General features: G+C 46.2%; 1 protein-coding gene across 1 annotated transcript; it reads right to left on the bottom strand.

The window, feature by feature from the left end:
- Nucleotides 1-14,246: 14,246 nt before the first annotated feature.
- On the bottom strand, nt 14,247-18,883 carry LOC127301107 (putative glucose-6-phosphate 1-epimerase). Its single transcript, XM_051331325.1, has 9 exons — nt 18,626-18,883; nt 17,498-17,572; nt 17,120-17,176; nt 16,878-17,038; nt 16,629-16,769; nt 15,735-15,831; nt 15,541-15,640; nt 15,204-15,442; nt 14,247-14,673 (listed from the first exon to the last, which is right to left on the bottom strand). The coding sequence occupies exons 1-8, from the start codon at nt 18,752-18,754 to the stop codon at nt 15,231-15,233; spliced, it is 972 nt and encodes a 323-aa protein (XP_051187285.1). The 5' UTR covers nt 18,755-18,883; the 3' UTR covers nt 14,247-14,673; nt 15,204-15,230.
- Nucleotides 18,884-21,035: the final 2,152 nt, after the last annotated feature.

The raw sequence follows: 21,035 nt of genomic DNA, 5'->3' as shown, positions 1-21,035 counted from the left end.
AATACTCTCTAATATTTTATAGAATAACCACCAAGAGCAAGATACAAAGAGTAAAAATATCATATCCATAACTTGCACTAAGTAAATACATAGTGTATATGAGTAAAGAAAAGTTTTGAGATTAGAAATCATACCACAAGTAGTCACTTAGTCTTTACCATAGATAGATTAGAGAGAATATGTCTCACGCACATAGATAAGGTTCATAAAACATAACGAGAGAGTTCACATGCAACGCTTAATAACTATAAGTCACAAGCATAAAGAGTTAAAGAAAATGCAAGCTTGTGACTTCCCATGCAAATCCCGTAGATATCCTAATATAACTCTTCTCCCCCTTTGGCACCAAGACGACACAAAGGTTGGAGAGCTAGGATAGCGTCCCATGCATGGGGATCAAAGGGTAGTCGATATCCTCAAATCCGGAGGGGTGGGCACGGTGAGAGGTTCTTGCTTCATCATCAGACCACTGGCTGTGCGAAGACATCCAGTGGGCCTTAGAAAGTGATGTTCTCCTCAGAACCTGGAGGAGACACTGACATGTCTAACATCCTCATGATGCTCTTTTGGCCCTTACAAGCTTTCTTCTCACCCACATAAGCTTCATACATATGCTCTTGGTTATCTAGTTGGAGACAAAAGGTCTTCTTCACCTTCATCTTGATCTTCTTGTACCAAAAGGGATCAACCATAGGATCATACATGGAGTTGGGAGGTGGACCAAGACACATGTTAAGAGTAAAGCCATCTCTATGTGTAGCTGAAAACTCTGCAGAAGCTGTTGTAGGCGCTGCTGTAGCTGTGGCTGTGGCAGGAGCTGCTGTAGGGGCTGTTGTGGCTGTGGCTATGGCTATGGTTGTAGCTGTTGAGGCGGGAGTGACTGGAACTGTAAGCCCATGGTCCTTGATGAGTAGCTTCTTCTTACGATTCTCGGTGAGGTGGGCACAAGCTTCAATGCGCACACCGTCAAATTTCTCACTCCATTTCTCAGAAATGAGCTTCATGATATAGGGAGCAAACGAAGGTGACCTCTTCTCCAGCATACACAGATAAATCTAGTTCCACAAGCAGTCCATCACATCCATCTTAACACCTTTTCCCCTCCAGAGGTGAGTCTGAAGCAATATGTCAATGAAAAAGGAGTGGATTTCATCAAAGTTACCTACTTCGGTGGGAATGGTCTCACGGTAGATGCGAAGCATGATATCATAGACTAGCTGAAGACCAGAATTGAACCCAAGCTTTCATTTACCACGCATATAAAGAGGAGCTAGCACGTCCTTTGATCTTGCATTATTTTCATCATGGCACCTCCAACCACTAGCTTCATCCTCACAGTTATCCGAAATGGCATATCCCATAAAACGTCCAAATTCACTCCAAGTGGCAGTGAGTACCACATCACGAGTCATCCAAGTGATGGTCCTAGCTTTACCATCATCAAAATAGATTGTTGCAAAGAACTGAGTCACAAGATAATCATCATAGTTGCAATAAAGAGCCATAATAGGTAGCAAATCAAACTCCTCACAAATATCCAGGGCTTCATGAAAATACGCCTCACCCCGCATATGACCAATGTTGATATACTGTTGATCAACCACTTTGGTCTTGGGACGAGGATAGATTTCGTCGAATATTTTCTCTTGAGCGTCGGTGTAGAAGTGAGGGTTGTGGACCCTAGCAACCTGTGTCAACTCATAGGGGTTGATGGAGCGAAGAGCAGTATATTCATGGAGGTGCATCTTGGCAAGTGACTCAGGAGTCTTCTTTCCCCTCTTCTTATTGGCAAGAGAACGACCACGAGGATTAGTGGCGCGAGGAAAAACTTCATCATTTTCCACAAATTCGTCCTCAACTGATGGTACTTCTCTTCTCTTGTGAGGTCTTGCAGTACCCAACCCACTAGCACCTGTGAATTAAGAGAGTAATGCATAGAGGGAATATGGGGTGCAAAAGCTCATATGAACAAACACGATCTTTTTTGTAAAAAAATGTTCATGAAGTAGCATAAATTTTCTAGCCACAAACTAATGGTCTTTTGTGTAAAGAATGCAAGGGTAAACAAAGATCAGAACAACCACTATCTCCTTGACAAGATTTAGCCTAAAATCTACCTCCTACATTAGCTAGAGTCTCTCACACTAAATCGCAAAATACGAGTAGAATACAGAGAGAATACCGGAGGCCATGGAGGAGGTGGTGGCTGTGAAGCTTTTCACCAAGCCGATTTGAAGGGGAGGCCCTGAGGCCGGCGTCCGGGATGAGGAGGCGACGGGCGGGCGTGCGTGACCCAAAATAAGAGCCGAGGCTCTGACACCAATTGAACGGATCGTATGCCGCACCTAGAGGGTGGTGAATAGGTGCTACTCAATGTTTAGTTCTTTTTCAATTAAGGCTTGACACAAAGGTAAATTCTCTAGATATGCAACTATGTGAATTAACCTAGATGACAAGATATGCAACTGGTGAAGATGAGTGTTGCTTCTTGAGATAACGACGGGGAGGATGGCGAATGCTCTGGCGAGCACGCTGGCGATTCCGACCGAGTGTCCTGTTCATGGCGGGACCTTCTCGATCCCCTCCCATGACGGACCACGGCCGCCAACGTGGAAGCCACACGCGTCGCGCGGAGGAAGCCCTCGACACCTACCTCCTCCCCTATTCACCGCATATCCACTCGCATCCCCCGCACAAACCTTCGCTAGAAAGCTCCACCCACTTAGATCTACGTCGACGGCGGCGACTAACTCTAGCGACGATGTTTTCGGATGGCGGAGAGGCGGCGCAAGGAGAAGGGATGTGCGCGGAGGCGGGGTTTGGAGAGGGACCAGGTGGTGGCGGAGCATCAAGAGCCATCGGAGTCCGCTATGCCTGGCATTGGAGATTGGGGAAGGTTTGGTCTGCGGTCACCGAGAGGCCCGCCCCAGCTTCATCTCCAGCTTCGGCAGTGAGCAAGTTTCACGTCGGCTCCATCGTCATCAGCACCCCCGGCGTCGGCGGGCCCCCAAGCTGCGGCAGAGCCTCGCGCAAAGGCGCAGGTGATGAAGCCTGGTCCGAGGAAGTTCGCCAAGCTGTTCAAGCTGATGGCGATGTCGAGCTCTTCGGAGGAAGGATCCTCTGTGGGAGGATTCGCCATCGTAGATCAGAGTTGCCGTCCGCTGAAGCCGAAGATTGGGATACCCAGGAATATGCGAACCACGTTCGAGCTTCTCAGGAAGTAGCACATTGCATTGCGCCTAGGGTCTAGCAACCGGTGCAGAGTGCTGGAGGCTTGAACAAATCCGAGGTTCAGTCGGTCAACGGATTGATTCAGTTCAGCTATCACACCAAGTACTTGGAGGAGATCGTACACCAACTGAGGCAGCTCCTGCCAGGAAACTAACTGAAGGTGCTCAGACCATTCATATAGACAATCTTTTGCAAGTACAGATGCCTCCAATGGCTGGACCTGCTCAAGCTTCTAGAAGGATGGGACAGGGGAAGCCAAAAGCATCAAGATTAGCGCTATGGAGGGGTCCAGAGATCAGTAAGGTGCACCATGTGTGTGCTGAAGATTGCACAAATGAGGTGGAAAGCTTTTTCATCAGCTTTGACATATTCCATGGCATCCCACCTGCCCTCCTCCTTGCAAGCCCAGTATAAAAAGCAAACCATGCTCCTTTAGGGTTCCTCTTTTGGCCTCTTGGGTGGCGGCGGAGGAGAACTCTAGGGAGAGCTGCCTAGGAGTAGAAATTTGTTCTATAGATATCCAGGAAACTATGGCTTGTCGTGGAGGTTACAAGGGTATATGTAGAGGAGGTAGTGGAGGTAGTGGAAACAATCAGGAGCAGTGGCAGAAACTTGGGCAAATGGAGTCACAATTCTAGCAGCAACCACAAATGCACATGGATTTTGCTCAACCCGGTCTTTTGGTTTTCCTCAACAACAGTTTGGTTTTGTTCCAGGGCCTATGCCTCCACCTTGGGCTTTTAATGGAGCTTACCAACAGTTTCCTCCCAACCCTGCATATGGTTTACAATCAAACCAATGGCTTGCTTCTTAGCAACCTGGGTTTCAGCAGCAACCCTAGCAACAACAGGTGCAGCAGCAGCAACAACAGCAGGCAAACATGGGAGGAGAGATGGCTGGAAAGCCAACGAATTCAACCAAAGGGAAGAATAAACTTGGGAGGTTTGAGTGGGGGAGTAGAGCGATCTAGAGAAACAAAGCTCAGAACAAAGGATTCAAGAAGATAGGAAAAGTCTTGGTTCTGTTGGAGAAGAAGAAGCTCTTTTATACGTCTCTCCAAAAATCGAGCCACTGGAAAGGAGCACTCGTCGACAGTACCGACAAGGTTGGGCCGGTACTACCGGCTAGTTGACATGGCCAAGTGCCACTTGGCCGTGGCAGCCGGACGGGTGGCCGAGCGGGTGCACAAGGTGGCGTGGCCACCGCGGGGTGGAGCAGGTCAGTACCACTGGCCCTTGGTGGCCGGTACCACCGGCAGCGGTACCATCCCTAGTACCGGCATAGGGTTGGGGATACTGGAAGCCCTCCTGGCTTTGCCGGTAGCAAGGGTGGCACCCCGAGCGGTGCCACCGGTGGCTGCGTGGCGGTGGTACCAGCTTGCCACCGGCGGTACCACCGGCCAGGGCATACCCCGCGCCCAACTTCTTCCTTATTTTCTTCTCCTTCCTTTTTCCATTTCTTTTCTTCTTCTTTTCTTTGACACTTATTGATGCAAATATAAATACACAGTTTTAGTATCCTTGAAATACACAGTTTTAGTATCCTTGAATATATATAATGACTCCCACATAATTCTCTCATGACATGAATCATCCATAGGTCACTAAAGAGAGAATTAACAAGACACCAATGAAGCTCTTGAAGCTTTTGGGCAATAATTCGACAAGCATTATCATCAATAAAAACCTAAAATTCTTATACAAATAATTAGTTAAATACAACCATTGTCATCAATACCAAAACCCACTCAAGGAGATATGTTCTTTCAGGGAGGAGAGCGCCGCAGAAGACAGAAACACGAATAAAGAGGCTGCAGCAGCAAAGTTTGGAGGGGGAAACTCCACCGGGATCACCGCCGGAGGGATCTCCACCTTCTCCAATGTCTTCATCATCATCACCATGATCAAGGGGGAGTAGTCCACCTCTGTACTACGGGTCGGTGGTAGTAGCTTCATCTATTTATCTCATGTTCTTCATAGTTCTTAGTGCCATATGAGCTTCCCTACATGATTATGGCCATATTTGTAATACATTTGTGGTGAATCCTTATTCTATGATATTGTGCTATGAGATCTGATCATATTATATGCAAGATGTATTGATAGCTGCATATTATGTACCCCGTTCTTAAGTATTTGTTCTGATCCAACTTTTATGCAAGAGCGTTTGTGGGGTGATGTGTGTATTAGATGGAGTAGCATGATTTTAGTGATTGAATAGTGACAACAAATTCATGATCTATTATGGTTTTGTCTTTTCTTTTGCTACCTCGCTAGGGATAAAGTGAATGCATGTTCTATGTTTGTCATGTGACAAAAGTGATGATCTTGTTTGCTCAAGGTAGCATATTTGATATTCAAACGCAAACTACTTATGGCTATGCTCTGTTAATTCTTAATACAAGATTGCATAGAGTTTTCCCTTTTCTTATGGAGTATAAGAGAGATGTGTTGCATCATCTCTATGTTAGGATGTGAGGCCCATATGAATGTGTATCTTTCACATGTTATTATTATGCATCTTCATATCTTGTTGATGAATTGTTATTGTCCACTACAACTTAAAAGAGAGAATAGTCAAGTGAAGAACCCCGGTCCACTTTTTATCATAAGAAACACATTTATATTGTTTTTTATCTTACTTTCTATTTGCTGCACTATTTTAATCTAAAAATATAAAAATAGTTACTTTCCTATTTGCATCCAAAACCCCAAAAACAATCAACCATTTTACTGTTTTTACTTAGTTACTTTATTTTACTTCGTTTATTACTACTTGTGTTTTATTTACTTACACGAAACCTTGTGCTTCACCACCACACGGTGGAGTTGGTGAAAGGCTTTATTATACTTTGCAGGATTGCTTGAAGAAGAGAAGGAGAGATAACTCTTTGCGCAGTTTCTTCCGGTAAGCATCATGCTGCCTAGATCGCATCTTGCGATCTAGGCATCATAAGCTTATTTCGTTGTTCATGCGTTGCTCGTACTGAAGCCTTTTTGATGGCGAGCAACGTAGTTATCTTAGATGTGTTAGGGTTAGCATTGTTCTTCGTATCATATGCTGTCGTAGTGCAACCCTTATACATCTAGCCGCCCTTACACCTATCTTAGGTGTAGGGGCGGCACCCCGCTTGATCATTATTTAGTAGATCCGATCCGTTACGGTTGCTCCTTGTTCTTCAAGGATTAGTTTAATATCTGCAATAGTTAGGCCTTACAAAGGGTTGGAGGATCCAGCGACGCGTAGGGTGTCGTTTGCTAGCCCTAGACAGGATGTTCCGAGGATCAGCCTTGTGTTGGTTTTTAGGCCTTGTCTAGGACCGGCTTACGATCACCGTACGTGACCGCGAGGCCCAATCGTGAGTAGGATGATCCGATTATGCGGTGAAAACCCTAAATTGTCGTAGATCGTTTTAGCTTTATCTTGATCAAGCAGGACCACCATATATTCGTGCGCCTCGTACGAATCATGGGTGGATCGGCTCCTTGAGCCGATTCACAGGATAACCTGAGAGCCGATCGAGGCTCGTATTTAATGTTTACGTGTATGCCATGCAGGAAACTAAGCGAGACATCTCCATCACCTTCCTGACCAGGTATAGGTCAGGTGGCACGCCCTTGCACCAGCATCGGACGTGCGTACCAGAGGCTTTGCGGGCCGTCGCTCGGAGGGACCAGGGCCAGCCGCAGCCCTAAGTTGTTCCCGGCTCTACTGTGTTGCCCGTCGCTGCTCGCCGGTGGGTTTCTGACCGCAACACATTCTGGCACGCCCGATGGGACAAGCTTCGACATCAACCACATCGCCATCTACATCTGAGATGGCGGACGGCACTCCAGTCACGTACGAGGATCTGACCGACGAGCTCAAGAAGAAGTATGACGAGGTCAAAGCAATCCTCGAAGCCGACCTCATCGGCTCTTTTCACAGAACCCGTTCACATGGCATCAGGTGGAAGGGGTTCTCGCCTGATGGTGCGCTCGATGGGATAGACCTCTACTGCCCGTCGGAAGAACGCACCAGGTCCCTACGTCAGGAGATCAACTACATGGTGGCTCACTCGCTGCACCGCCACTCTGAGAACCTGGTGAACACTTTGGAGCGTGTCGCTCTCCGGGTGATCCAGGAGATCATGAGGCACCAGTACTCTCCGTCAGGACCAGCTCTCGGGACACACCAAGGAGAGATGCCACTCCAGTCCCGTCCACCGCTACCATTTGCGTTGGCAGCACCAGACGTGCCGAATTCACCGGCATTCGTCGTCTACAAGATCGGTGGTGACCCTAGTGACTGCCAGTTCTTGCATGAGGCGCCTAAGGAGATCCCTCACGGGTACATGTGCACATACGTGCCAGACTGCGGTAACTGGGCGCTCACAAACCAGGCCGCAACATCAGGGATTTCTGGGAAAGCAGGAGGAACGTCAGCGACAGATCTTGAGAAGCAGACGTGGCTAGCTAAGTATGCCACTCCGATGAACCTCCAGAGCTCAGCTCCTGCAGTTGGCTCAGAGCTGGAAAAGCAAGCATGGCTGGCTAAGTACGCCACCCCGGCGAATCTTCAGAGTTCGACTCCTACAGCCAGCACCGTGGATCAGATCAGCACGATCTTGAGGGACCAGTTCGGCATGGTGCCGAAGAGGATGACAATCGGCTATTCCAAGCCGTACCCCGATGAATACGAGTTGGTCCCGCTACCACCCAAGTATCGGCTCCCTGACTTCTCCAAGTTCAGTGGATCAGATGGTTCCAGCTCCATCGAGCATGTGAGCCGATATTTGGCACAGCTAGGAACGGCCTCAGCGTCGGATCCACTACGCGTGAGGTTCTTCGCACAGTCCCTCACGGGATCGGCTTTCGGGTGGTACACTTCGTTGCCACCGGACTCGATCCGGACTTGGAAGCAGTTGGAAGAACAGTTCCACATGCAGTTTCACTCAGAAGCTCCCAAGGCCGGCATTGCCGATCTAGCTCAAATACGTCAGAAGCGTGGAGAAACCGTGGCAGAATACATCCAGCGCTTCAGAAATCTGAGGAACCGATGTTATTCGGCTCGTGTGACTGAAAAAGAAGCAGTCGAGTTGGCAGTGGTGGGCCTTGCCTCACAAATCAAGGATATGGCTTCCCAAGCAGACTACCCTTCACTGGCGCACATGGTTCAGAAACTGTCAGCATATGAACAGCGCCACCCGGACTTGTACCAGGACAAATTCAAGCGTGCGGTAGTCCTGGTTGAGGCAGATGAAGACGTAGGCTCTGCGGGAGATCAAGAGGTAGCAGTGGCTGAATGGACTCGGGGGGCAACCCCCGTGTCCTGCAAATAGGTTAAGCCACCAGGTCCGCCCAGGGGGTTTGATTTTGACGTGACCAAAACTGAGCAAATCTTCGACCTCTTACTCAAGGAGAAGCAGTTGAAGATACCCGAAGGCCTCAAATTCCCCACGGTACAAGAGCTGAACGGAAAGCCATACTGCAAATGGCATAACTCACTCTCCCATGCCACCAACGACTGCAGGGTGTGGCGTCAGCAGATCCAAATGGCGATAGAACAAGGACGTCTGATTTTCAACCAGTACGCCATGAAGGTCGACACTCACCCCTTCCCCGCCGTTAACATGGTGGAGTGCACTTACCCTGAAGGTTGCCAGCCAGGATCCTCGTTCAGCATCAACATGGTAGGACCTGGGCACCACTCTGGCAAGGATGGAGACGAGGGCAGCTGCTCTCGTAGCAAGGACACAGAGGAGGCCGCTCCACGCGATCGGCTCCGTCACGATGGCAAGCGCTACGTCACAGAGGGAGAAGTGAAGAACATAAGATATCAGCGACCCCTCTCTGATCACCTCCTCAATAAGTATGTGAGTCAATATAGCCAACGCCGACGATCCAGCGACGATGATGATAGAGACCGTCTGGTTAGGGACGCCAGGAGACATCGTCGGCATGATCGCGATGGGGAGGAGTACGAGCGCCGTGCCAAGGAAAAGTCGAGGGAGCAGGACGACGAGGATAGGCACTGGGACTGCCCCTTCTTCAGACACTGCTGGGATTCAGGAATGAGCCGATCGCCTACAATCGGCAATTGCCCAGAATGTAACCAGAAGAAGAAGGAGGCAGCCGACGTGTCCGTGTTCAAACGCCTAGGGCCTCTCCCACTTCGAAGCAAACACGCTGAGTCCCCTCGGATGGAAGATCTCGAGGATTTGGAAGACGAGGGAGAAGAAGAAGAAGACAGGTACCACCGGCCAAGGTGGTGCCCTGATGGACTCAGCCGTTCCCAAAAGCGTAGGGTTCAGCGATTGCGCGGCTTGGAAGAAGCCGAAAGGTTATATCTGCACACGCTAAGAAAGGCGCGGCCTGATCTGGCCGCGAAAATTCAGCGAACCCTAGATGAAGAGGGTCGACCACAAAAAATGGTGTGGCGCCCCAAGCAAAGGAAAGCTGATGATGAAACATCGGCCGGCACCAACATGGTACTCGTCCTCCCGACGGAGTTTAGTGCTCCAGGATTACACGAGGCACCCAATTTGGACGACTGCGAGCGCATCGACGTGATGAAGGGCAGGGTTAGGCTGGCTTTATCCACTGGCCTGACCGTGTAGCAAGAGCAAACCGATGAGCAAATGTGGCGAGGCCGATCCTTAGGATCGGCCCCCAAAGGTATATGAAGGAAAAGCACAACGCCTTCATTGAACACTTCGATCAATATGGAGGCCGATTCCAGCAATCGGCCAAAAAATTATCCTCACCACATGTTCTGCTTGTATGCAACGTCGATCTACTGGGCAGCGGTTTACGTCGGCTGATGAGTCAGGGAAAATCAACATTGGTCCTACCGAAGCCGACGTGCAAATACGATGCTTTGGCTAAACTACAGAGCCGATATCTGCAGATACCTGACAGATTCAGCTCGGGGGGCACCTAATCAGATGAACAGATGCAGATGAACATGTGTGCAGTGAAACATTGGGGGCCGATTAGAAAAAATCGGCCAGTAAAAAAAAATCAGCATCACGATATACAGCCGATGCAAGGACATCGACTTTAGAACTAAGAGACAAAGCCGATGCACAGCCATCGACTCTAGTATAACTACGCAGGATCTACTGGCTACGTGTTCAAAGCGCGGATCTTCACCAAGTCCAGTTCAGCTGTGGGGCCTTCTGCTTCCTCGAGGGAGTAAAACAATGAGAGCTTCCTCAGCTGCCTTGAGCCGATTCTGGTGCCTGAACCTTCTTGTCGAGGATTTTTCAGCCCTTGATGCTAGTTCAGCAGCGCTGTCAGAAGAGATGTATCGGCTTTCGAGGGAAGAAAGGTGATCGGCTTTGGTGCATCCTCACCGTTATTCTCGCCTTGAGTAAGGCTCGGGGGGCAGCAGGCCTGGTAGATGCTCTGTTTAGGAGCCGATTGGGGTACCATCGGCTGATCCTTCGTCGCAATCTTCTTCACAAAATGATGAGTGCTTGAAGAAGACCAGTGGGCCTGGTTGGAAGAATTCAAAGGCTCTCTTGAAGACTCTACGTTATCCACCAGATCTCAAGGTCATCAGTTGAAGAATTGAAGGATGAATTTTAAAGGACCGATGCGTTGCTATCGGCTCATTACGCATTGGCTAAGGGGACAAATCGGCAAAATCAGTATGAGGGGAAATCGGCTAAATTAAGCTCAAAGGAAATCGGCAAAATCAAATCGGGAGAAGTTCTTCATTGATAAGCAAGATTTCTTACATAAAGAGCTGATTGCTCTCAAAAGGAAGTACTAGGGGATACATTGCCCCATCTACTACTACTGATCCTATGCTAATGGTCCTAATCTACGGGCCGTCGCTGCCCTCGTCGTCGCCGTCGTCGCCGCTGTCGGCGCTACTCCCGGCGGGCTCGTCGTCGCTGCTCCAGCGGCCGCCGACCGGGCCCTCATTGTCCTCATCCTCTTCGTCAGCGTCGTCGTCGTCGCTATCGAAGTCACTGAGGTTTCCCGGCCAGGGACAGAAGCGTTTGGCCGGCGGCTCGTCGGAGGAGGTGTCGTCCTCCTCCTCCTCCTCCTCCTTCTCCTCCTCCTCCTCCTCGGGAGAGGTGAAGTCGTCGAAGGAGAAGCGATCGTCGTCGCTCTCCTCCTCCGTTTCCCCGTCGGCGAGGAAGCGGAGGTCGGTTTCCCCATCGGTCAAGGACTTGTCGTCCTCAGACCAGACGGAGAAGTCATGGCTGGGCTCCTCCCCGGCCTCGATGGCGCGACGGGTGTTGGCCGCGTGAACCTCCTCCTGGTTCGGCTCCGGCGTCGGCTCGCGGGACGAGGAAGACTGGGTGGAAAGATCCGATGAGACAGAGGAGGAAGAAGACATGGTGGCGCAGGAGGGCTTTTGGAGTGCTAATGCGAAGGGGATGCGGAAGTAAACTGTTCGGAGCGGTTAAATAAAAGGGGATATAGTGGAAATTCAATGCCACAGCAGTTTCCGAGGAAGTGGTGCCTAAAGAAAAAAAAAACTGCCAGGTCACGCGGAGAAGTTGAGAAGGCAAGGCATCATGATGAAGGATACTGCGACGGTTCTGCCACGACATGACCTGACGAAGAAAAAAGCAGAGTGATTTTGGAATTATCAATTCCAAAACCAGGGGGGCATGTGTTATCACCAGAATTTGACCGAATCCGAGGTGGGCCGCGATCAAGATGGATTTGAAGAATATACATGGAAGAAATACGTGAATCGGCCTGTTATGCAAAGTTTGGGCTAGTTGGCCCGTGTATCTGTAATATAGTAGGATACGTGTCGGTTAGTTAGAGTTTGTCTCGTGCACGGTGGGGATTTTTCCCACGTTAGAAAGTCCCCTGGACTATAAATATGTATCTAGGGTTTATGGAATAAACAACAACCAACGTTCACCACAAATCAATCTCGGCGCATCGCCAACTCCTTCGTCTCGAGGGTTTCTTCCGGTAAGCATCATGCTGCCTAGATCGCATCTTGCGATCTAGGCAGCATAAGCTTATTTCGTTGTTCATGCGTTGCTCGTACTGAAGCCTTTTTGATGGCGAGCAACGTAGTTATCTTAGATGTGTTAGGGTTAGCATTGTTCTTCGTATCATATGCTGTCGTAGTGCAACCCTTATACATCTAGCCGCCCTTACACCTATCTTAGGTGTAGGGGCGGCACCCCGCTTGATCATTATTTAGTAGATCCGATCCGTTACGGTTGCTCCTTGTTCTTCAAGGATTAGTTTAATATCTGCAATAGTTAGGCCTTACAAAGGGTTGGAGGATCCAACGACGCGTAGGGTGTCGTTTGCTAGCCCTAGACAGGATGTTCCGAGGATCAGCCTTGTGTTGGTTTTTAGGCCTTGTCTAGGACCGGTTTACGATCACCGTACGTGACCGCGAGGCCCAATCGTGAGTAGGATGATCCGATTATGCGGTGAAAACCCTAAATTGTCGTAGATCGTTTTAGCTTTATCTTGATCAAGCAGGACCACCATATATTCGTGCGCCTCGTACGAATCATGGGTGGATCGGCTCCTTGAGCCGATTCACAGGATAACCTGAGAGCCGATCGAGGCTCGTATTTAATGTTTACGTGTATGCCATGCAGGAAACTAAGCGAGGCATCTCCATCACCTTCCTGACCAGGTATAGGTCAGGTGGCACGCCCTTGCACCAGCATCGGACGTGCGTACCAGAGGCTTTGCGGGCCGTCGCTCGGAGGGACCAGGGCCAGCCGCAGCCCTCAGTTGTTCCCGGCTCTACTGTGTTGCCCGTCGCTGCTCGCCGGTGGGTTTCTGACCGCAACAGAGTGAGAGTTCGAGTTCATCATCGTCCTCAATGGTGACCCACTCGGCATCCAGAGGCTACCGAACATGTTCGTCGAGTTCGTCGCTGGCAACGAACCGGCCGCACTATTGCTATGGGAGGCTATTTATGGCTTTTACCGGTGGTCGGTGGACATGCTCTTCGACGAGTGCGGCAAGATGTACCTTCACACGGGCTGGGAGAAGTTCGCGCCCTTCCACGACCTCCAAGCCGGCCGCGTGCTCACATTCTACTACCAAAACGGCGAGGAGATGAGCGTGAAGGTGTTCGACGAAACGTCCTGCCGCCGGCACTACCACAGCAACGACGAAGAGGACGATAATTGAATATAGCGAGTGTTCTTTCTTTGCAGCGAAGATGGCCGCCGGCCAATTGAAGCCACTAGTGTATGTTTCTGTATGTTCTCCCTGCGCACTGAAGAAAACAACGGAGCTGGATTTCCGATTTCCAGTTTATGTGGCTAAGAGTGCATGAGAGTGTTCTTTCTTGACAGCAAACACAAGAAACCTAAGAGGCCAACACTAGTTAGGTCTCCTCATTTTATAATATTTTAACCATGTTTCAAACTATGTACTAGTATTTGGTTCCTTCTCTTTATTGAAATAAAAATGCAAAAAAACAAAACAAAAAATGTTTTCCTCATTTTGTAATGTTTTAACCATGTTTCAAACTATGTACTAGTTTGTGTAATGTTTCTTCTCTTTATTGAAATGAAAATGCAAAAAAAAAAAAAAATTAATGTAAAAACAAGTTTAGGGACACAGCTGGGAAGAGACGCGGCACAAAGCAGAGGCATCCCCAAACATTCAATGCGGCGCCATTTGGGGGACCCAACTGAAGATGCTCTGAGAGGCCAAAATGGGTGAAATAAACTCTCTGGATATGATTCTTTCTTATTGAGTTGGATTGCCTTTGGCAAATCATCATCCAGTCATCCAGATAACTAGGACTAGGTGGGATCCCCATGTAACAAATACCAATTACACAAACAAAAAGAATATAAAGGAAAAAAAAAACACAAACACTAAAATTTAACAACTTCGTGATTTCTCAGAACATTGTAAGTGTTCTGCAGTATTCTTTAGATAGTTCAAGATGATATATCTATTGAACTCACCCATCATCTTTTATGTGCTTGTGATCAAATTTACAGGCGTATTTTGTAGCAACATGTTGGCAGGCGGTGATTTGCTTTGCAAGAACCATCCTGGCTACCTGCATGGAGGCACCACCTCAAGCATATGAAGGTGTTCTTAACAGAGTTGGAATCATGTAAGTACAAATGACTGCAAGTCTGCAACTTATAGCATGCAAACCTACTTCGAGATATGTTTGCAACAGGACACGCAATGGACCCATCCTATTACGCCACATGGTACCATTCCTCAGTATGGCCATTGAACCATACAAAACTACTACAGCGCGATTGCTAGTACTTTTCCACTGATCGACTATATCACGGAACAGGTGACCTGCCATGGGATCAAAGCAGCCGAGATGGTCTGTTATTTCCGTAGTACCCTACTACTCACTAGTAGATACAAAAAAAGCAAAAGATTGAGGATGATGGAAATGGAAAGGGAGAAAGATCAAGGCGTTGTCCAAGTCAGCCCAGAATCAAATAGGTGTAAGGGCAATGAGGTGCTCCTGCAGAGACCAAATATGTACTGTGTTAGAATGGGAGGATAAGTACATCATAGGTTCATGGAAATGATAGTTACTGTGCAATTAGGTGCCCACGGTGGTGCATAATTTTTTCAATTCATATGAGAAAATATTCACTGGAGTGATGGATCATTATGCAATTAGCTGTCCATAAGGTAGTGTTTCTCAATTGCCAACAAATAATAAAATACCCATAGCTTACAAATTCAAAATCCATTCACGCTAAAGCAGTAAAAGGGAAGTGCCAAAACAAGCGAGAACAACCATCTCTAAAAGGTGATATCCCGTTCATGCTGAATTGAAGGTCTACTGACCCGCTCAGCTTATTGAGCCAAAACTAGGCCCTCCGAGCATACAATAATTCAGACCGAGCATATCTCATGGGCATCATAAACTCAGTTGCTAATATCATACCAGGTATACTCATAACCATAAATATCCAAGCAACAGACTTTATCCAACAAGCGATGCATTAAAACCACTAACAGAAGTTAGCTACAGTAAAACATCACCTGTACAAGAGGCAGAAGTGGGAACTCTCAACCATGAAGGACCATCAATGGATCTAACTGCCCGCTACAGTAGCTGGAAGGAACAGCTGAGAACGCTACCCTTCCTTTCCACTCTTCACCAGGCTTGAGGGTAATAGGCTTCTCAACAGCTGCAGGCTCCACACACAGCATGTGCTTGTATTCTGAATCACCAAAATCTTGCATAGCTTTTGCCTTCTTGTCCCAAGGGTTCCAAACAACTAGAAAACAACAGTTAATAATGAAGGTCAAAGTAATTTACAGCAGCAGACCTTGATTAAATTCAGGATAAGAAGATTTTCCATTAAATGAAGCATACCAACATCTGGAAGTCCTTCTTTTGTCACGACAAATGTTCTTTTCTTCTCATGATCAATTATTGCAACTTTGGGGGGTGTAGAAAGATATACCTTATCAACCTTTATGACATGATATAATTACAGATAAGCAGCATGAGGTATCAGGTATTTATTGTTGTAACATTACATATTTAACAGTAAGTAATACACCTACCTCTGACTCAAACACAATAGCATCCCCTTGCTCTGTGCAACGTTCCTTCTTAAGGTCAAGGTAGTCCATAGTTTCCAGCCCTTCAACACGCACTTCACTGATAATTTTTTAAGGTAAAATCAGAATACTTGTTGCAGCCTCAAATATTGTTACCCATGACATTATTTCTGATCAAAGCAAAATGAAAAAGAATTTGGCACTAAAAGCCGTTGGATGAACTTGTCTTATGAAAGCACAAACACATCTTAATCTCTAAGTGACACAAACACCAGAATCAGTATTCCATATAAATATTTGTATTATCTTTTGATCTTCCATATAAATATAAATATTTGCATTATCTTTTGACCAGTGTAGCATTAATATTGAGAATTTTGCAACAAAGAATCAGTATATCACTGCAACTCGCAATGAGTATTAAATCAGTCTTACATGCTCATATACCCATGATTAGTTGAGAAATGACACCTTACAAGTAGTACTATGCTACATCACAAATCTATAACATGGTTTCTAAAAACAAACTTCGAATAGGGTGAAATTTTGATCAGGTCATCAGTTCAATAAATTCGATTTTTTAAAAATTACCAATATGACAATTTCAGAAACAAATCAAGATATATCCATATTGTTGAAGTTCTTACAAAAAAGGTATGCTTGCATTGGACCGATTCGCGTCCATAACTACATACAGATATAACAGCTCCAGGACCAATAGAGTGAATATATTTACATACATGTACATGGCCCTACTAAAATAATGCACAATGGTAACAAAAAAAAATCTGAATTTCCAATCAATGTAAACGAATGGAGCAGTCAAGCAGAGATCAATTCAAAATGCCATCAATAAGAACACAGGGAGCAAAGAAGCAAAAAATACAAGAAAAATACCTTATGTCAGAAACAGAGAAGTATGTATGATACGCAAATGTGTAAGAAAAAGGTCTTCCATCAGTGTTGGTATTCCTGATTCTAGACGTGAGACTCAAATCTCCCAAAGCACCAAGAGCAATTCTCAAGCGGAACTCAAAACTGTTATTGTTGAAAAGCAAAAAGCAGAGTGAGATATGTATTTGTACATGATCACATGCATATAAGGGGTAAATGTGCCGACCCATTGATTAAGCCTCTAATACAAACCTGTGTGGCCACATCTTTAAATCATCTTCAGTTGGCTTCAGTATAATATCAACAAAAGCCTTAATTGCAGGGTTTACTGGTAAAGGGGGTGGATTATCATCAATTGTCCAAAGCCGATTCCTTGCAAATCCATGTTGTTCAAGATTTCCATGAGATCCAAACTGCATTAACATGGTAGTTCTCAGTGACTGGCAGAAAATACTTTTTACGTGACCAAGTGATTATAGGTGAAGGTTGCATACTTGGGGAAAGCAAATTGGTATCCCACCACGGAGAGCTTTTGGGGGTTTGAAATTGGCCTGCAAAAGAGAAATTACTTTCAATAATTGAGTCATAAACCTGGCTTGGACACTTGTACATATGACGAGCACAGCAGTGTAATATATAGCATGATTAACTTTTGAGAGAAAAAACAGGAGTGCCCAGTTGAGACACAATGATAGAATAATAAGAAATCATGAAAACAAATAAGAATGCAGAGATGAGGCAGAACCAATTTAAAGTGGTACTGCACTCAGGCAGCAGTGACAGGGGCATAACAAGAATGTCCTCCAAATCGAGATGTTCAAATGAATACAAAATTTCGCCAAGATATCATACATGGCTAAAGGATTGTGTACCTTGCTGCTGACAAAAAGCAATTCCTCCCCATGATCATTCTTCCATGAAGTTACTTGACCGCCAAAAAGACGGATCTGAGAATACAAAATAATTTAGTGATACATATCATTTACTTAGTGTGGTTTTACAATATAACAAACTGAAAGTTCAGCTTCTGGAAGACAAAATGATATCAATTTGAAATCAAACGGTATAGGGGCAAACAATGAACAAATAAAAATGAAAAAAAAATGGACATGACTAGAGGCTCTCTTAGTACGATACAAACAAAATCATCCACCACTTGCGTTCTCTTGTTCCAAAAATTACTTTAAGAGTACAATGAACAACATAAGGAACAGAACATGTATTGTACACAACATAAGGATATCTTGTTTGTATTGTACAAAACATAAGGATAACTTGTTTCAGAGGCGGATTCATCAGCCATTAACAAGCACTCTTAATAATTGTCTGTAAGAAAGTTCTGCATCCAAAACAGAATCTACACTACAAGGGGTACACAAGATGCAATGAGGCACAATCCTTAAAAAAAAGAACTAATACTACTATTTTATTCTTTTTTACTGAATTATTATATCATTTCCACAACTTGGCAAATAGAGAATTAACATTCACACATCCTCAGTACAACATTATATAAAATTTGGAAAGTTGAATTCAACATTTCAAAATTGCAAATAAAAAACACACAAGTTGCCATACAAATAATACGCGGCCAAAATTTAACTACATGAAGGCATATATATTCTTATCACAATCATCATAAGCATATCCCCGTGCAGACATGCTAAACTACACTTTCTACAACGAAACAAAATACTAGTTAAAACCGTGACCAAATTTGAACCCGCTCGATTGCAAAACATGCGCATCATGCAATGTAGCACTAATTATTCAACCGAAAGGGGTATCTAGACAAACAAAATCACACAACCGAACGCCACGAACCTCGTAGAATTCCCACACTAAGCACGCGGATCAGCCGAGTTCCCGCCGGATCTGCACAAATGGCACAAATCCGGGCGAATCGCGCACCCGCGGCAGCGCCCCGACCCACACTTCAAGCGCGTTTTTCGCTCCCACACAGAAGGAGACGCAGATGGCGAAGGGTTCGAATCGGGTACCTCGACGGAGCAGCTGCGTCCGCCGCGGAGAAGGACCTTGTCGAGGCCGCCGGGGGCCCTGATATACTCGACGAACGGCGATGACGACTGGTGCTGCTGGTGCGGCGACTGGGGTGTGGATGCGGCCATCGCACTACACGCCCACGCGCCTAACCCTAGCCTGCGCGCGCTCACCACCGGGACACACACTTTTTGGGGTTTATTTGGTGATGAAGAAAGGGTGAGAAGCGGAGAGGAGGAGGGACGGGTAAATAAAATGGGAGATGAAGTGGGAAGACGACGAGGCATATTTATAAGCCACGCTCTGGGGCTGATGTGCTAATTTGGAAGAATACGGGGGATCTATACGTAAATAAAGTGTGTAGTACTTTCCATCCTTAATTCATAAACTTCCAAATTAGCTTCACATACTTCCAAATAATAAAATGTTCTTCCAAAACCTACAAATATAGGTATTGTTATATTGTTATAAATCTATGATATCATTTTACTGACGGATGGAGTACGAAATTAGTGTTACCATTACATTACATATCTTAATTTTAAATAGAAACACGAGACAACATGATGATACAAACCTTAATGAGTTTTACTGCCTGTAAATGTTGACCTCTTTCTCTATTTCTAAAAAAAAATGCACATCCTTCTGTTTTGTCAAGTTTGGCTATTAAAAGTAGTATTCCGGCACTCCAAATGTGCACGATGATAAACTTATCATCGTCGTTGAGTGCTGCTTTTCTATCTATTGGTATAAAGCACATATCGTAGGCCCACTAATTCTTTATCTTCTTCCTTTCATTTTCTTTATCTTCTTCCTTTCATTTTCATGAAAGAGCTACAGAATCATGGTATATCTTTCGGCGAGGTAAGATTTGTAAAATCTCCATCACAATCATCGTTGATTGTTGCTACTCGACACATATTTCTTTCCCTATTCATCAATTCCATATCTGGCAGGCTAGGCATGACCGCATAACTTCAATCTCACCCATCCGCATCAATCAAATAAAAAGAAGGGATTTCTATTTTCGTGCCCTCGGGTCCTTAGTTGTACTCAGTTTTCCCCAGCTCCTTAGTTTTTCCTCAGTTTTCCCCAAGCCCTTGTCTGAACCCGCAGAAGGAGCTCGGACGGAAGGAATCAGTTAAGTTGACCGTTCCGTGCTGACGAGTGGGGTCGTGTCGTTTGTGGGGTCGCGTCGTGTGGGACCGCGTCGTGTGGGGCTGGTAGGAAGGGACCGCGTGGGACAGGACGAGACCATATTTGTGGGGCCGTAGCGTGTGGAGCCGTGTGGGTCCGGGACGGGAGCACGAGTGGTTTCTGTCTCTTTCGCCCAGATTAGCAGTTTTCAATGTACATTTTTCCTCTCTCTCGCTCGATCTCATTCATATTTGATAGCCCAAATTGGTAGCAAATCTAGAGCAGCTTGTCCTTCTGTTTTTTAACGCCATTCATTTCTTTATGCCTTCGTTTTTACCCAATCAGGTAGGAAATCTAGGGCACAAATCCAGAGAGAAAATATAGGATAAGCTGCATACAGCAACCAACATAGCATAGATATATTCAGGACAGATCCAAAAGTAGTACCGATAGATCCAACATAAGCTACATTTTACATGAATTTAAGCTGCTCTACAGATAGAGCAACACATACAGAGAGTGCAGTAGGCACGTTCAACGCCTCCAGGTAGCGCGTGTGACTCGCTTGGAGGTTGCGCAGGTGAATCCCAAGTGCTTTGTGTTTGGCCATGTACGCATGCACGTTCACGGTCCTTCCAACTCTAGCGCCACATCTGCCAATGGATTCAGCATGGTTCACCAGGGAGTTGAAGTCGGTGGCGCGGAGCTTCCTGTTGCAGAAGGGGCACTTGTAAATGCCTCGAGCAAAGGGGCCATCGTAATGGCCGGACTGCAGCCTCCTGAGGACGTGACGAGTCTTGGTGTGGAAGGACTCGTCGTCGTCGACGTCGCCGCTTCTGCACCTGTCACGTAGCACCAAAGATCGTGCAAAAACGGAGTCAATTGCAACGATGATGGAACAGAGAGTGAACAAAAAATCATGCATGATAATATGGGCTCGAAAAAGAGGTAGCCTCAGTTACATTGGACACACTTATATCCAGGATTTGAGTCGCAAACCAAAGATCATGCACAACAAATTTGTACACACCAATTGTTTATCGACCAAACCCGAATCAATTTATGCCCAAATATTCATCATCATCGGCACAAATCTTAAACAAAAGCAAATCACAAACACTAATAACGTAAGATCTAACACAAAAGGATCGAACTAGGAACATTTAACAAGAATAACGCAAGATCTAACACAAAAGGATTGAACTAGGAGCAGACGAACCGTAATAACGATAGATCTAACCCATAATGATTGATATGAGATAAGAACAAGGC

Source organism: Lolium perenne, chromosome 7, assembly GCF_019359855.2.
Source record: "Lolium perenne isolate Kyuss_39 chromosome 7, Kyuss_2.0, whole genome shotgun sequence".
NCBI lineage: Eukaryota > Viridiplantae > Streptophyta > Magnoliopsida > Poales > Poaceae > Lolium > Lolium perenne.
This window is presented reverse-complemented; position numbering and strand designations above follow the sequence as displayed.

Coding starts and splice junctions, on each gene's coding strand:
- LOC127301107 (XM_051331325.1), bottom strand. CDS start 18,754: ATGGCCGCATCCACACCCCAGTCGCCGCACCAGCAGCACCAGTCGTCA. Junction 17,039..17,119: donor TACCAATTTGCTTTCCCCAA/GTATGCAACCTT, acceptor ATGTTAATGCAG/TTTGGATCTCATGGAAATCT. Junction 16,770..16,877: donor TTAAAGATGTGGCCACACAG/GTTTGTATTAGA, acceptor CAACAATAACAG/TTTTGAGTTCCGCTTGAGAA.